This window comes from Mesoplodon densirostris, chromosome 2, assembly GCF_025265405.1.
Source record: "Mesoplodon densirostris isolate mMesDen1 chromosome 2, mMesDen1 primary haplotype, whole genome shotgun sequence".
Classification (NCBI taxonomy): domain Eukaryota; kingdom Metazoa; phylum Chordata; class Mammalia; order Artiodactyla; family Ziphiidae; genus Mesoplodon; species Mesoplodon densirostris.
Genome location: NC_082662.1, coordinates 162,418,179 through 162,435,916, shown reverse-complemented (window position 1 = coordinate 162,435,916; position 17,738 = coordinate 162,418,179). Strand labels below are relative to the sequence as shown.

General features: G+C 38.4%; 1 protein-coding gene across 6 annotated transcripts in view; it reads left to right on the top strand.

The window, feature by feature from the left end:
* DNM3 (dynamin 3) overlaps window positions 1-17,738 on the top strand; it is a 576,796-nt gene that overhangs the window by 552,419 nt on the left and 6,639 nt on the right. For 2 of the 6 annotated variants that reach the window (XM_060091259.1, XM_060091258.1), the window contains one exon: window positions 14,712-15,611. The exons of the other annotated variants lie outside the window; for them this stretch is intronic. In XM_060091259.1, the coding sequence (XP_059947242.1) occupies window positions 14,712-14,781 (70 nt within the window). In that variant the 3' untranslated portion in view covers window positions 14,782-15,611. Of the gene's footprint in view, window positions 1-14,711; window positions 15,612-17,738 lie in introns of those variants that run through there. 6 annotated transcript variants of the gene reach the window in all.

The window sequence follows — 17,738 nt, the reverse complement described above, 5'->3', positions numbered from 1 at the left end:
AACTTTGAGGCGTTCTTTCTGATTCTTAATATTTAAGGCATCTCATGAGGCTACTATGTAACAAAATTAGTTACAGAAATCCCAAATGTAATTAATAATTTGTTGCAGGTTTAACATGAGTTGTCTTGATGCTTAACATATTGTAATGAAAACGGGAATTTGGCCACAAGCTGCTCACTAAAGAAAAGCGTCCAGTTTAATCTGAGCCCCACAATTAGATAGTTCATCAAAATAATTCAAATGCCACAGTGATTCTGGTTGTAACATAATAATTCACCAAAGTGAATCAATGGTTAATGTCAAAGGTTTTCATTCTTCAGGTCTTTGTTTCATTCTGGTTCAAGTGGAAGTAAAATTAGCCTGGTGGTTTCCTTCTTGGGTATAGCAAACTTGAGTCTACTTTACACAAACATCTGCATCCCGCCACAGTCCAGAATGACTGGCAGTCTGTTTAGGCAAGGCCCAGGAATTTGGGAGCTTTGCAGATGTGTCAAGGTAGATTTCAGATTGCCTTTCAGTTTTCAATGTGCCCCTTATCTTACTTTTCCAAACTTCTGATGGTGCAGGAGGGTACAAGAAAATGGAAAATAAGAAAGGATCTACATGAGGCAAAGTACAAACAGCAGAAATGCAGACAGGCGGCAGGGCAGTAAATATAACAATATACCATATACCATACCAGCCCCGTGCTAACTGGCATTGAGTTAAGGGAACAACTGCTTCCATGTCCCACGACCAATAATAGCAAATAGCTCTGTCACTGTTCTCGTTTGGCGCTCTAAATTGCTAAGCTTCAACAGTGTAGGGAAAGCCTTTCTGAGTTTCAGGGTACCTAATCCTGCCCCTGGTTTCACCTGATTGAGGAAGACAGCCAAGACGGGAGTCTGGCACAAGAGCCACTGACCAGTGAAAAACGCACAGCCAATAATTGTTATTCTTCCTGTAGCCAGTCAGCAGCAAACTGTCACCAGTTGGAATCTGCTGAATGTTCCTATATATAAGTTGATGTCAGCTCAGAGAAAAGAATTCTACCCAGTGTAAGCAGACCCACAGTGTTGTAGATGCACACAAGCTAGTACTTCTGTTTCATCACTGCCCTCTTTTGTCTCCCTCACTGTAAGAAAAGAATGATTTTACAGGGAAAATCTTCATTTTCAGGCAGTTGTGGTCAGATGGCATGTTTTTCAATGACTTGAGAGATTCATGGCACAACATGATCCATGGCTCTTTCACCTCTAAATTTTGTATAAGCAGCAAACTCCAAGAATGAGCTGCTGGACGCCTCTTCCTCCCTCTGACTTATCAGCTACGAGGAAAAATTAGAAGTGAAATTTAGCTTACTAGAGCTGCTTTAGCCGATAAATAGCCAGGAAATTAAACATGAAAATGTAAATGCTGCATCTTTCACTCAGAATGTGCTTTACATGCCTCCCTCCAGCAGAATGAGAAAGGAGCTGAGGATTTAACTGAGGGTTTGATGGCTTTTGTCTGCTTGTCATAACTTTATTGCTGCTTAAGCATAGAAGTTTTAAATGCCCAATGTTAAAACCTTTAGCTTACTCTAGCCAACATATTGTAACCGTTGTCTAGGGGAACCTCTGAATCTAAACACATATTTACACCCTTTAGTTGCCAAATGAAATCCACCTGGCTTACCCAATGCTGTTTCCAAAAAAATATTACACTTTTGGTCTGGCCAGTATTTCTAAATGCAGGGGACGGGGGACGGGGTGTTGGAAATGCATTGGGTTTGCAAGAATCTGCATGTGTACTGATGCCACATTACCGGTATTTAGGTGAAGTTTAGATCACATGGCAACTCTGACCAGAAATAGAATTCCTACAGAGGGCAAGGTCCAAAGCCACAAGGAACTGAGGCAGCCTCATCATGGCACAGTACTTTCTTTTCTTTCTGGCTACTTTTCAGGCATCAGAGCCACATGATAGGCAAACCTGCAAATAACAAGCGCTCTAATTTCTGAAATTATTTTTTAACCATTCCCATAAACACCAGGAAATGTCCACTCCTGTTTTCCAGTCAAAATTATCTGCTCACATGAATTCTAGAAAGAACACATTCCATCCAAAGATCAGGAAAAAAATCCTTAATCAAAATGGCAAATAGCAAAATTCTCAGTCATTCATGGTCAATGACAAGGCCAGGCCTTCTTGATTTTAATTGCTCAGACACGTGGAGAATTCCAAATCTTTGTGAAGTCAGCAATTTCCCCCATTGGGATTAGTTTAAACACTGAAAAACAGGATAATACTGTTCTTGCTGCTATTATGGGAACCCAGTAAATATGCAAGTTAATATAAAATTTAGAAATATGCTTCATCCCTTTCCTATTTTGTTTGTTTGTTTTGTTTTGTTTTTGTAGAAAGGCTAATGAACCAACTGAGTCAGAGAATAAGCTAAAGACTAGATAACCACCAACTAGATATACCACCCCAAGTGAATCCCCAAGCTTCTATGGCAATGTTGGAAACCAAGAGAAAGGAGATCTCAGGTGGCTTTGAATATGATTTGGAAAATAATCTTATTTTACAATCAAATATACCAGTTGCCTCCACCATGTAAATACTACCTGTATTAGGTTTCAGATTTTCATGATCAGCCTTATCTAAATTTCAGTATATTTTGCATTCATCTAGAATGAGACCTTTTATGAGAGTAGGAGATAGGAAAGCCTTTTAAAAGGTATTTTGCAGTCCAAGAACCTAAAATGGAATTATTCCACTTGGGAATGGATAATTATGTAAGATATATTCTGTGCCACATGTATTTTTTTAACTTTGTATTAGGATTACTCCCAAAGCCAGTTTTAAAAGTGAATGAAGTTTTTCCCTCAAATAAATCTCCTCCTAGTCTCGTGTTCAAGGGTCTCCACCAGAAAGTCTGCACACCGCTTTGCCTTTAGACCACCATTCATGGAGGAAAGCTATAAAAACTGAGGAAAACGTCTACTTATTTTTAAAACAACTAGAATTTCTTCTTGCTTCTTAGCAGTATTGGAAAATATTTTAATAACTAAAATAATAAAACTTCATGTGAGTCCAATTCTACATTAATTATTGCCTCTTGAGGTGGAAAATTAAGGAAACATTAGTAAATGTGTTAACTAGAGAAACCGCTGCAGTAATTTCCCTGCACGTATCTGGGTCTAAGGTCACAATAAAATCCATACTGTACATAGCCCTTGAAAGAAAGGAAACTCACAGTTTTAGCTCTAACAATAGTAGTATCAGAACACTCAGGACTGAAATTAATGGACCATAAAAATCCCTGTGATTCATCAGTAGAATTTGATTAACCTACTTAAATGCTCTACAGTTCAGTTTAGGGATCTGTAATGAGGGTTGTTGATATGATTGCTTGATTTGTTTTAATATTTCAAACACTCTACCCCATTACCATCTTAATACTCAAAAACTAATGAGTATTTGAAAACTCATTTTCAAGCACCATATCTTTGAATAAACATGTTGAAATCGTGTTTCTTGCTTTTGCTTAAAACTTTGGTGTGTGATTGATGCCACCTTGTAGATTTCCCTCTTTTTTTTTTTTTTTACTGTACTCACCTCCTTCAACCCAGGACCTTTTCTATTTGATATATAGTGTTTATCCAGTCTTCTAGGTATCTGAACAACACATGGGGCACTCATACCAATGACCATTGTTACTGTGTTGTTCCCTTCCCTGTAGAGCAAGAAGTCTCCGCAAAATATTCTTGACGGTCCCAAGGAATCTGCAATTTACAAATACTTTCACAGTCTCCAGTTTCTGTCAAAATGATGTCATTTTTATCATTAGAGTTAACTTTTCTATTTTTGTCTATAGATTTCATACCACTTATTAAAGTGCATTTTGAGGTACAAAAATATGAAGCTAGAATAAGGAAGGTAGCACTGACCGTTGTCTCCAGTCCAGAAAGCAATGTGAAATTGGAAAGGCAAAGTTTTAGGACATTTCTTTTTACTGCATTCTCATTGCACTCCTGCTTTGTACCCCAGTCCTTCTGATTCCCCTTGTCTGTCAGTTGGGCCCTACACCCAGTTATACAGGACAGTCTTCCTTTGGTTACTTCTGTCTGACACCTGCCTTCTAGCTGTATTTGGCAGGCCAGCAGGATGAGGTAATAATCAGAAGAAAATGTTCTGGTTCTTTGGCCTCATCCATGTACAACATTATTCAAAACAGTTTTCTGTGAGTGAGAATACAGTTGCTTTGAGGTCCCTTGGTCTAACGTTCTGTGGGGATGTGGAGGAACAAAACTGTAAACTTTTTTGATCCCTTCTAGAATAGTGGAAATATAAATTATACCTGCCTTTGTCCATCCTCTCAGTGATGTTTACAGACAGATATATGTAGAAATGAGAGCCTTTCATTTGTAAACATTCTGGCTTTACTCTCTCCAAGTCCAGCCATCTTCTTAAGCACAGCTCCCATGGTCGTTACAGTAGTGTTTTCCTAAAAGCATATTTTGTGAACTATTTCTCCAAGATGATGGCAGTTTTTGTAAGACAGATGCCTAAAAGACATATGGTTTTCATAGATTTTTCCGTCTAGACTAGCTTTATTTAGTGACTTTTGGTCTGAATTGGTCCAGTTAAACTTTCTGTAGGAGCTTATATAAAATTTTTAAACGTGGGCATACCACTAAGGTGTAAAACAAAAAGTTTGACTTCTTGTTGGCGAGTGATTAAAAGGGATTGGTTGAAACTTTCCTTCAGGTTAAGTAATTCTGATCATACTGTACGCCCACTCGTCCATTCCTCTCCCACAGCACTGTCCAAAATGGAAAGGCTTACCCTAAAAATCTGGTAACTGTTAAATTCATATACTTCTCACTGTTTTCCTGAGTAAATTCTTTGTATTCCATTTGATGTATGTGAGTGTGTTAGAAAGCTCTAATTCTTTCTGCAGACTCTTTACATGGCCCAGGAGACATATGAATCCTTGCCCTTTTAGCACCAGTTTTTACAAACACAGCATTTCCCTCATTTTAAAAAAACACCCAACAAGCCACTGAGTAAAGGAGACGAACATACAGGAGTTTTCGTAGTGCCTTCAAACACCAATGAAAAATTTCATTCTAAAATGCGGTTTTTGAGCCGGCATCAAAGACTCATTTAGCAACAATATGACACTTCAAGAGAAAAAGAATAACTTCTAGACGTGCCCAGAAAGCAGCCTTTTGCTCCCTCTTTTGTAAGAGCTAACACCGCAGATCCGTTCCCAGTTTAACTGCATCAGGACGAGGAGACTCGTGGAAGGGAGAAAATGTGGGCCGTTCTGTCTCCACCAGTATCATCACTTGGCTTCGCACTAAGCATTTAATTGGACTCGGTCACATATTTGTTCACTGACATGGCAGCTTGCAAGGCACACCGCCTCTCTGTTTTTCTGTTTGCTTTCAACTTTCTTGTTTTTAAAATTTGAACTCTAAGGCATGTTAGAGCTCCTCCTGCTGGAATTTTTTTTTTCTTAATCACTGGGATTCTAATTAGTAAACAGTTACTCGTCTCCATTTTTTCCACTCTGACTGATATGAGTGACCGGAAAAATACCACATGGTGCATTTAAAACTGGCCTTTTAATTCACCGGGTATCACAGGTCAGGCAGAAATGAAACGCTGGCACAACGTAAATCTTCTGTAAGTCTTCAAATTCCCTGGGCTCAGTTTTTTTCTTCTTGTTGTTCTTACAAAAATAAGAGGAATTGGAAAGTTAACTTTTGCATCAGTATTCCTCATTACATATTTACCCTCTTTGAGATAAGGCCCCAAGTCAGATATGCCCAAAAGCTTCTTGCTGTTTATCAGAAAGAGGCAAAAGGTCTTTTCCACCTTTCCAAAGCAGAAATGAATTTTACACTTTCTTATAGAGATCCAGTGTTGCCTTTTCCCTCCCCATCCTTGCTTGTTTTGCTTCTTCTCCCTGACTTGAGATGACAAAGGAATGTGCATCTCACAAGTAGAAGTTTGCCTCTCCCAGTAGCTAGTCCTTAGCACCTCCTTCCCAACTTCTCCTCCTTCCCCCAAATGTCTGTGTTGGCCAACCCCTTCCCCTGGTGCCTGGGGTGGGAGTGAGGGGAAGGGCAGGGAGAAGAGGACAGAAGAAGATGAAGAGGGTTAGAAATAGTTTTACCCCAGCTACCATCAATGGGAGTAGGTTTCTACATCCGTAAGTTCTTAGATCTCTTTGGGCATTTCTTGAAAAAGAGAGAGGGAGAGAGAAGGGAGGAAGGGAAGGAGGGGGAGAGAGAGACAGAGAGAAAGAAAGTCTTCCGAGGGGACACTGCCTGACTTCTTTCAGTAGCCATGTGTGTGTAAATCTCTTTAAAAACCACATCCTCCTTCTCTATGTAGTTTTCTCATCACTGTATTCCTCTTACCTTCTGCTCCTCTGCATACCTTTTAGTCTTTTTCTCTACCCAACTTATCTGTCGTCAGTGATACCGTACAGAAGCTAAAATATAAAAATTAATCTCAGAAGTAATGCTTTTTAGGAATCATATTTTAAAACAACTAAAAGCCCTCCAAAAATTGTTTGTTTTATGAATTAGGACTTGGAGCAAAACAAGTAATTTTGCCACTTGTGCTAAAGAATAAGACAATACTTGATTTCTCAAACTGACAGTACTTTTTCTAGCTTTTTTTCCCTTCATACATACTATCTCCTATTCCTGGAATGCCAGTCCCCTCAACTTGTTTTGTTTTCTTCAAGTCCTTCCAACCTCTTTCCATCCCCAGGCTAAGACTCCAGGTGTCCCTGAAACTCTTGAGGCATAATACTGCCGTAGCACTTACCCAGCTGTGGACACTGTTTACTTGTCTCTCTTCCCAGCTCAAGTAGAAACTCCTGGGCAGTGACTGTCTTTATTTCTGTACCTCTAACTCTTAATACAGCACCTAGCACATAAACAGGGCTTATTGAGGTAATGAAAGAAAACAAAATGTGTTGATGTTTGGTGTTTAATCAAAGTTTATTTTTAGAATTAGCCCAATATTTAGTGTATTTTAAGAAACAATTTAAACACACTTTCTCTCTTGTTCTGTTCTGTTGAAAACCTTGCCTGGCTAATTCTTTTTACAGCTCATAAACTGAGCAGATTTAATGTGGGCAAATCATCCCTTAAGCTGCCTTTTTGCTGCAGCCACAGAAGTGGGTTTATCAGTACCATCCTTACCGGTGAAATCCAAGTCAGATATTTAAAATAAAGTAAGGAAAGTGTGGCAAGGTAGGTTATATTAGCACTTATCTCAGAGACTAAGTTATACAGTATATTATATGTTTGCATCATCAAATAAAAACTGTGGACCGTTTTTCTCCTTATGTTCTTATTTCAAAGTCTGTCTGTCAATTGATTCATACTTTCCCAATAGCATACATTATAAAATCGTGGGTTCATTTTCACAGGGGAAAGAAATGCTGGCTCTAAAATGTAGCAAGAATCATATTAGAGAATTTTTTGAATCCTTTAAATGGACTCCAAGTTCTCTGTTCTTTCCAACATCTACTGTAAACTATTCTTGGACAGTATCGGTTTATTCTGTTACTAAAGCTAAAAGGCCAAAAATATGCTGGATAGCATCCTATAGTATTTTTGATAATAAATTACAAAATATTATCTTCCATGTGGACAAAATCATGACTGTTTATAGCATTTTTCTGAACTTATCAGCCTTAGATTTTTTAGACGTGTAAAACCTGTTTTTTGAATAAATGCTCAAATCAAGAAGCAAAGCACAACACAATGCTGAAATTTAAAATGCTGTGTCCTATAATCTGTTCTCTTAGAGCAGACATTAGCAAGAGGAAGTCCTGGGTCATAGTTAGTTACCTTTCCATTTCACCGGGAGGTGTGCTCCTATCTAATTTATCCTCGGGGATGTTCACTCATTCATGTTCTTGAACTTCTGGTTGGGACACTGCCCCCTGCAGGTGCTGTGGAAGGCTGCAGGCAGGGTAAGGAGTAATCCCTTGGTTTTAGGAAAGTTTATAACGTTGTTCAGATGCCTTAAACTTTGAAAAATGATGCAAGGATTAAGTAATTCAAGAGGGTCGTGGAGAAGCAAGGTGTTTCAGTTCCTGGGAAGGAACTACTATGGGCATCTCCCAACTCAACTGATTCTGATGCCACCAGAGCCATTTTTGCCTGGAGCCACTCTAGAGCCAAACGCAGCAGAGTGCACTGTGGGAGGCGCTCTTCACAATTTTAGAAGACTCAGAAGCAGTTTTTGCTTTTGTTCTCTTTTGTTTTCTAAGAAATTCGTCCAATGTAGCCCTCAAAAAGGAGGTGCCTTACTTCTTGTGCTTAGGTAGAGAAAACCCTTCATTTTTTTTTGATCTGTTTCATCAATAAGATTAAAAAGTTGTGCAAGTTGGTATTAGATTCTCATGGCTCCTAGAAACCTGAGATGTATAACTCTCTCATGATCCTAAATGCAATTATCTGTAAATTAAATTTTGAGACAGTTATATATCTTAAAGCTTCACCTATATCTAATGAGTAGAACTTACGGTATAAATGAAGCCTATTGCATATCCTTTTTTAATGCAAATAACTATCCTCTTAGGCAGATAGCATTCCCCTAGAAGTATCAATCTTTGAATATTTTTTTGAGGGTTTTCCTTTTTTTTTTAAAATTTGGGTCCACCTAGCTAACTAGGTTGGATTTCAATCATAACCTCTCCAAAGATGAGAGTTTGGAATTCATGGTTAGATGTGCTTAGTTTCTATACCTACTGCCATTTTCATGAGCAAATACAAGCTTCCCTAAACAAGTAGTTATTCTTCTGGTGATGACTAACAAGAAAACTACCATAGCATAATATCTTTGTCTTTATAAAATAAACCTAAAACTGACCCATGCTTGAGTCTAATTTCCAAAGGTATCAAAGTATTTCTACAACCATTTCTTCATCTTTCTTAAGATCTTTTTCCAGCACTTTCTCTTTTTGCTTTTACTTTACCTGGCAAGTGAAATGAATTGCTAATGAAGCAAGGACAAAATCATTTATTATGTCTTAGAACAGTTTTCAAAGCACAATCCCAGGACCAGCAGCATCAGCATAATCTGGGAATTTGCTAGAAATATCTCACCCCTTTAAAAATTCTGTGTGGGACCTAGAAACCTGTGTTTTAACAAGTCCTCTGGGGAATTCTGATGCACTGTCCAGTTTGAGGACCATAGCCTTAGAACATGCCAACATAACTGCCCAACAGAAAGAATCCTGGCCTGGGAGTCATGATATCTTGTTTTAAGCACAGGAAAGGACAGAGCCTGAGCTACATAGACCCAGGCTGGCTCACATACTTTCCAGATAGATAAATCCCGCTTCCCATCTTGAAGAGGAATAAGGGCAGGGGCAGAAAGACCAAGCCATTTCAGTACTCAGTGTTACGCTGATTACCAGGAAGCAGGGAGCTAGAGGAAAGGTAGCTTCCATCCTCACCCCCATGCTGATGCACCCCTGTTAAGACTGTCTCCCATCATGAATACCTAGAACCAGTTAACCCAAAGAAGAGCAGATGAGAATTTAGTTCTTCCATTCTTAGAAGAGAATCAAACAAGACAATAAGACAGCTGACCATTCTTCTCTCTTATCAGTGTAGCCAGTTGCCTCCCCACCATGCCTCCCACCCTAAGTGACTGTTTGACTTTCTTACAAAATTTGTCATTGTCCAAAATACTGCAAACGGTCCATCCCTGCAGCTACAAATGCAACTTCAAGTATTACATCTTTCCCTTTAGATTTGGAAGCAGAAACATAGCTTTGCTATAGTAACCATAAACTGCCCACACACAACAGTGTTTCAATAAACACTAAGTGATGCAAGATGCTCCATTGCAATATAATGGGTAAGTTAATGAAGCCCATGACTGCACAAAGTAACAGAGGAAAATTTGGTACAAAACAAATAACTCTGCTTGGCCCAAAACAAACTGTCTTTGGAAACTCTTTGAATGGTTAGGAACTAGACCAATGAAATGAACCTTAACAGTAAACCTTAAATGTTTTTCTGGTGTTGAAGTTGGCAAACATCTTAGCATTACTTATTAAGAAAATTCACACTGAACAACTTAATGCTTCTCTTGAATTGCTTTCTATAGAAATTATTGGGGGGTTATTGTTTTAGAAATAAGATGATGCTCATTTCTTCCAGTAGGGTTGACAGACTTTTTTTTTATAAGTAAAATTATTTTATATATAAATAGTGAAGTTAGTAATCATAAACTTTCGTAATCTATGACACTGACACATTAAAAAAAACAAAACACCAAAACACTGTAATCTTTACTTAAACATTCTAAGACCGAGACAGTGAAGCATTTGAACACACTTTTTAGGGTTGTTTTTTTTTCCCTGCAATAACGGCCAATTATGCTATTGTAATTACCTAAGCAAGCTGTTGTAATTACCATCAGTCAAGGGTTGACAGACTCTAGGATTTTTAATTACTCAATACATATATGGGTTACTTTAACCTGAAACCAAGCATATTTTAAAGATGTTATAATTATTTTAAGAGAACATGATGGAAATTTTATCTTTCTTTTTTTTAATCATTAATTCACCATACAGGTGTGCAGTGCCTAGTCACTTAGGGACTCCGTTAAAGTGCTCATAATGGGGGGCTTCCCTGGTGGCGCAGTGGTTGGGAGTCCGCCTGCAAAGGCAGGGGACGCGGGTTCCGGCCTTAGTCCGGGAAGATCCCACGTGCTGCAGAGCAACTGCGCCCGTGCGCCAGAACTGCTGAGCCTGCGCTCTGGGGCCCGCGAGCCATAGCTGCTGGGCCCCTGTGCCACGGCTGCTGAGGCCCGCGCGCCTGGAGCCTGAGCTCCACAGCAGGGGGGGGCCACCGCGATGAGAGGCCCGCGCACCGCAGCGGGGAGTGGCCCCTGCGCGCCGAAGCTAGGGAGAGACCGCGCGCAGCAACGAGGACCCAATGCAGCCAAAATAAATAAAACAAAAAATAAATAAATAAAATTTTTTTAAAAAGTGCTCATAATGGATAGGTTCTCCTGATTTATTTATTTGAAAAAAATATTATGAGCCAAAGGCGACACTGAGTTCTGGGATACAGTGGTAAACAAGACAAACAAAAGACCTGGCACATAGCAGAAAGTTATGTTTTTCTGGTCTCCTGCCTTGCCTTCTATGTGCAATTGCCCATTACCGTTGACCTTGTTGTGTCCCATCAGCATGGTCCAAAGATTGGGGTGGAGATTAATGAGAAGTTGCTGTTCCATCAGAGTATTTCAGTCTTTCTATTCTCTGTGTCCATCGTTGAACTCCTCCATTCCTCCTCATCACTTAATTTCTAGTTTCTTTAACCCCATTATAGACCTTCATTCTCTTATGACTTTCACATTTTATGTGCCACAGTTAAAATCATATTTGCCCCTGCTTTGACCACATTATTGTATTTTCAAGCTCTGAGAATATATTCTCAGAGTCTGACTTACAAAATTTTGCCTCATTTTTTCCACTTAAATGGGGTGCTATAGTAAAACCACTTGCATACTTCTCTTATCCCATTCATCTTCCATATGAATAATAGGTTTTGAGTTTTTAAAAATCATGCAGCATAATACAGTCCACATAGTACATGCTCAGTAAATAATACATACAATGCATAACTGGAGAGCATGTTATAGATCACCTAGTCTGAGTCTCCTGTGTCATAGATGAGAAAACTGAGGCTTAGAGAAGTTTAGTGATTAATGATTATGCATACTGGCAATTGGAGCTAGAATCCACATCTTTTGACTTCTGTGTAAACTTGCTGCCTCAAATATAAACCTCTGACAAATGCCTCAAAAGATTGCATTTCTGGCCTCATTGGACCTGCTCACCTTGACCTGGTCTATACTCTAACCTGGCTAAACATCCTTGTGTAGGTACTTTTCAGTCATTCATTTGTTTGTCTACTATTTAATAAATATTTATTCACTGCCTTCTAATCACATTATACAATGATGAATATACATAATAAATACAGACTATGTCGTCTCTGCACTCAAGAAATTTGCAATCTACTGGAAGACATGGGCAATAATCTAGTAAATAAATACATAATGGCAGAGTTAAGTGCTATGAAATACATAAAACTATGAAGCCATGAGGAGTGGTGGTTGGAAACTATAGGATGGTCAGGAAGTCCTGAGGAATGACATTTAAGCCAAGAACAAAAGGATCAGAAGAGAACTCAGTTTGCATTCCTTTCTGTCTTGGCTACAACCCTTGATCAAAGCTATCACACATGCATGAAACAATTCCCAACCCACCATGCCACACTGTGCTCTGCCCCTCACTGCGATTGTCGTTTAAGATCCACTTTTTTCAAATAAAATCCCCTAATTAAGTCCATCCCATTATTAAGCCTCTGGTAGAGTTTCCCTTTTTCAAGTTCAAATTCTGGCCAACTCTCTTGCCCCTCCTGTAACTGCTTAAATGCTAAGAATATATTTCTATAGGTTATGTGACTAATTGTCAAACTCCCTGAGGAAGAGCCTATGATTTACTATTTATTCCAAACATCTGCTGAACAACTGAGCAGTCAAATACCCTGTAGGTAGAGTTTCCAAGAGTCTAAATCCTACATGTCATTGTAACTTCTTTTTTTTTTTTTTGCAAGAGCAATGATTTACTAAAAAAAACAAACAAAAAAAACCCTTAATAAAATGTAAAGATCAGTGGTTATCACAAGTATTCATAAGTTGTTTCTTCTAGGAGTAACTTTCATTTATTCATTTTGTCAAACATTCAGTGGCTGAATGACAAGCCCTGAGCTAGACACCACAAGAAAATGAAGATGAGTAAGACACAGCTCATTTCTAATCAGTTGCAATAAGCATATAAACCTAATTCTAGAAATATGTTGAGATTCTACAGAAGCATCAAGATAGGGAAAGGTAGGTCAGAGAAGACTTCACCAAGGTGAGTCTTGCAGGAGGAATAGCAGGTTCCAGCAGATAAACAAAAGAACATTGAGAACATAATTGAAGGCAACACCCTGCTAAACACTCTATGAAACAACTCAAGTGGACATGACCTCTGGCCTCTGGAAACTTCACATCAAAGGAGAAAATGATGTAGGTTCAAATCCAGGACATAAGTTAAAACAAATATGGCCATTTCAAATGAAAATGAGCAGTATGCTAGTGAAAGCAAAGCGCAGGTGTTTTTGCATGGTCATAAGTGAAAAGGAAATTATAGGAGGATTTTTCCCAGCAGGAAATTACCGAAACATTTCAGGTGGTCATGGTAGCAGGTAGCCTTTCTGCAGGAAAAGGACTTAACTTGTTTACTCAAATTAAAGAGCTAGTAGGGATTGGTTTAGTTTCATAGCTGTGCCTATAAAGTATCTCTAATTACACTTTCAAAAACTGAGTGCCTGCTTAGTAATGAGACTTAGTATAAGAGGTTAAACTGGAATACACCTTCCCAAGGAAACCTTTCCTCTCAAGCCTCCTGGACATTTTTCAAGTACAGGAGGCAAAAGAAACGCTACTGAGATCTATGAGTTTGTGCTTAAGTGGTCAGTATTTGTACCATTAATCAACAGTATCTCTTTTGCTTTGATCTTTCCTTGACCATCTAATTTTATTTTATAGCTGTGTAATTTTTTAACATTTCATAACCATTTTCTTTAACTTTTCTAACTTCACTCCTTCATCCTGAGAAAAAGTATTTGATTTGATCAATTTAGTGTGTCCAATACAGAAGAAAATTTCATGACATGACTGTAATTCCAGAAGGGTTCTTTCTGAAAAAAATCAGTGGGAGAGTTTTATCAAGAAGAAAGTTTTCAATTTGCAGAATTTGTTGAATTTTGTTGACTATAAACATTACTCTCTGAGATATGACATATAAAGTCAAGTATACACCCAAAAAAGCTTATTAATACATTTAGGAAATAAATGTATGGGTTCAGGGCATAAAGAGTATTAGTTGGTAAAGCTGAGATTCTCAGATATAGTAATATTTCGTTATCTGGAGTTTATTCAGCAACCTCGGCTATTAGAAACACCATTACCAACCAGAAAGTGAGGAATACTGTTGCTAAGAATAAAACTTTTAGGACCCAAAATAGGAACCAGAGCTCATGCAGTTTACTCAGGCGCTCACCTTGAGCCTGTTTACACTTGTTGTGGAGAACTCTTAAAAACCTTAATTTTTCTGACTTCCTACTGCTTAGCAAATTAGAAGTAAGATACAGAATAAATTGGAGAAAGCTACTGCTAAAGACAATGAGAAGTGATAATTAACATCCAGACAGGGAGAAAAAATAGGAAGAATATTACTTAAAGGGAAATAAAAATTCAAACCCCATCAGTCTCTGAGGCCTAAATACCTTATTAGTTCCTGGAGTGGGCATAACAGTACGCTTCATACTCTGTTGACTGAGAAATATGCCGTGTATTTCAGATGGCTTTTAAATGACTTAATATTTTTATTAGTATTGGGAGGGACGACTTCAGTTTTTAGCAAGATTTGGATATGAAAAAATACCTCATTAAAAAAAAATGCTAGGTGAATGAAAGGTGACAGTATTAAATTATTACAAATGGCAGCCACTCCTGCTGACCTGTCTGTGCATGAGCATGTGCGTGACGGCTCTTTCTCAGTGTCTTTGGGATAACCTTCTGCTAGATATTCTACTTGTGTCTTTACCTGTCTCTTTCTCTCTTTCTAGCCGGAGACCACCCCCATCACCTACTCGTCCCACTATAATCCGTCCACTAGAATCCTCCCTGTTAGACTAAATGAAGTGTCTGGCATGGCAGTTAATTACTAATGAATTATGCAAAAGCAAAATATTTGATAACCGTTGCAGTAAATCATGAGTAGTCGCATGTGTGGACATCAGTATTGGCAAGTAACCAGTTTTACTAATGCATTCATCACTCACCTTCATTGCTCATGATATGTCAAACTTTTGGGGTTTGACTCTTGAAAACTGCTGACTCTTTGAGGCTTTATCTGTTGTATCAACCAAAGTAGATTGTATAGCAGCCCGCTACTTTGTGGACCATTGGCCTACCCTGGCATATATTTGGAATTGCTTTGACAATTTTCCCAGGTTACCTACCAGATAGCCCATTCAATATAATTCCTAAGAGATAAGAGATGGTGGGCTTAGACCTAAATGATACATATTTATTTTTCCACATTCTGTTTTGACTGACGGAAATTATGTTGTCTATTATACATGTTTCCGCCTACACCATGATTAGCTATTTAGATCCTCTCTCCGTCCTCTTTATTTCATAAAACTGCTAAGAAGTGATTTTTTAAAAGTTAGGATTCCTTAAAAATAAAACTTTTCCAGAAGCATGAGGTAGTTTGCAAAGGAAAAGTTAATGCATTGCTTGCTCTAGAGGGCTTCTCATGGCAATGTGTTTTGCTTCAAGCTAGAAGCATATTCAACAGTGAATTAAAGCTTGTTTTTTGGTAGTTAGTAAATTGGGCTAGTTTCAGAGTTCAAGGAAGAAGCAAAATATCACATCTCTAGCAGTGTCTGTACAAATGTAATTTCTTTATTCACGTATATACTTACCTCCTCACAAGTTACAGTGAAGGCTGACATGGAAAATATTTAATTTTTTATATTGATCTAATTTTAAGCATGGCTAATTATATTTCGACACTAATTCCAGTTGATTTAGTTAGTCAGTGCAAAAATATATCTCCCCTTCCATGCTAATATGTAATTTCCTAATGTAAAACAGTTTAATGTAACTTTTTAATCTGTTCTAGGCTTTCTTAATAAATCCTGAGCCTTACTATGGGATAGCCATATTTAAAGAATGGGACCTGGAATGGAAAGAAAAGATGCCCTAGTTTGAGAGCAGAGCTCACACTCCTACAGTCGGACAACTTCAGAGTCTCTTTCCAGGTCATTCCAGAAAATAATATTAAGACATCGAGATTTAAAGCAAATTGGCAAATTCTATCATTTCTGCAATTTATAAGAGCAGCTTAGCCTGGGGGTTAATAGTTCAGTCTTGAGGCTGACTTTTGGACTACCTAGAACTAGATGATTAGCATGTAGGAAACAGCCAGAAGCCAACCGGAATTTTGTCTGCTAACTGTTCCCAGACAGCAGACCAAGTATTCACTGCATAGTTGTGTCCCACGACACCATTTCATATTCTACAGAAGTAAATCAGGTTTAACCAACTGAAATGCCTCCCTTTGAAAGCAGCAAGCATGATTTGTATGTTAACTTTAATTTCCTGTGTAGTTGATACCCAAAGCAGATGCCCATAAAGTATGAAGTAAAACTTTTAACCATTATTAAAAAGAGACCTTGCGGGCTTCCCTGGTGGCGCAGTGGTTGAGAGTCCGCCTGCCGATGCAGGGGACGCGGGTTCGTGCCCCGGTCTGGGAGGATCCCACATGCCGCGGAGCGGCTGGGCCCGGGAGCCATGGCTGCTGAGCCTGTGTGTCCAGAGCCTGTGCTCTGCAACGGGAGAGGCCACAGAAGTGAGAGGCCCGCGTACCGCAAAAAAAAAAAAAAAAAAAGAGACCTTGCCAAGTTGAATGGCATTGTTTTGAACTTACTCTAAAGGGTTAAAACTAGTCCACTTAGGCAAAAATCAGAGAATACAAGATTTACAAAAAGGGCATTTCAACTTTTAAATTGCAAGTGATTGTATAAGAACACCACCCTAAATCACCACCCTAAATCTTCTCATATCTTTCTTTTTCTCATGGAAAAAAATTAACTCTTTGTGAATGGAATAGATGTGCAAAATACATACTGTATTTTTAAAATAGTGTTGCAGCTAAGTGGAAATAAGTTAAGTAAACATCCATAGTAAAATGAATAGTCTAAAGTGATCTTTTCACAAAATTCCCTCTTTTTTAGGATCCCCTTTGCTCCTTCTTTTGAATTCTCTAAAATAGGCATCTAACAGATTATATACTTCAGGGTTTGGCTTTGTGCTGTATGTGGTTTTGCGTTTTGCTGTATTTCAAAAATTTCCTTTGGTTAAAGGAAAATGTTGTGGATAACCACTGATGTGTTCTTAGATCAGCACAAACCATGTCAAAGAAAACTGGAGATTTTTTTCCCAAGTTTCTTTGCACCGATTTTATGCATCATAAACAATGGCATTTGTCACCTTTGGCTTTTGCTCTCAGATTATCACCCCACAGTTTCACTGTCCCAATTGTCTCTTCTTGTGTGTACATTTTTGTTTTACTTCTAAGTTATTTCTAATAGAACCCAGCCTCCCCTGGAATTTCAGCAGTCATGTTGGAGAATATTTTCAGTTTACTGCAGTACTGTGTCATATGATTAGTATTAATCCCATTTCCCAAAGGGTTTGTATCCTGCTAAAAGGAGATGTCAATGTAAATGAAGTCAGAAGCTCTAGGATGTGTGGAGTGTGAAGTACAGCGTTCATATCAGGCCTTAAGATGGGAATGTCGCTTAATGAGCTTTCTAAGTATTTCCCACACACTTCAGATCTTTTGTGTAACTTCATCCTGATTGCTCTGACGTTGTCTACACAACAGATGTAGCTCCATCATGTCTAGTATAATAAAACATACAGTGTTTTTAGGATCTGGAAAAGTAAACTTTATATGTTTATTTGATGGGTAAATCTATTTTATTGTCACATGCTAATTCTTGCATGCTTATTGACTAACTGGAATAGCCATTTACTCAATTGTGGACAGATTGAAATAGTATTGATTTAGAACAGATATA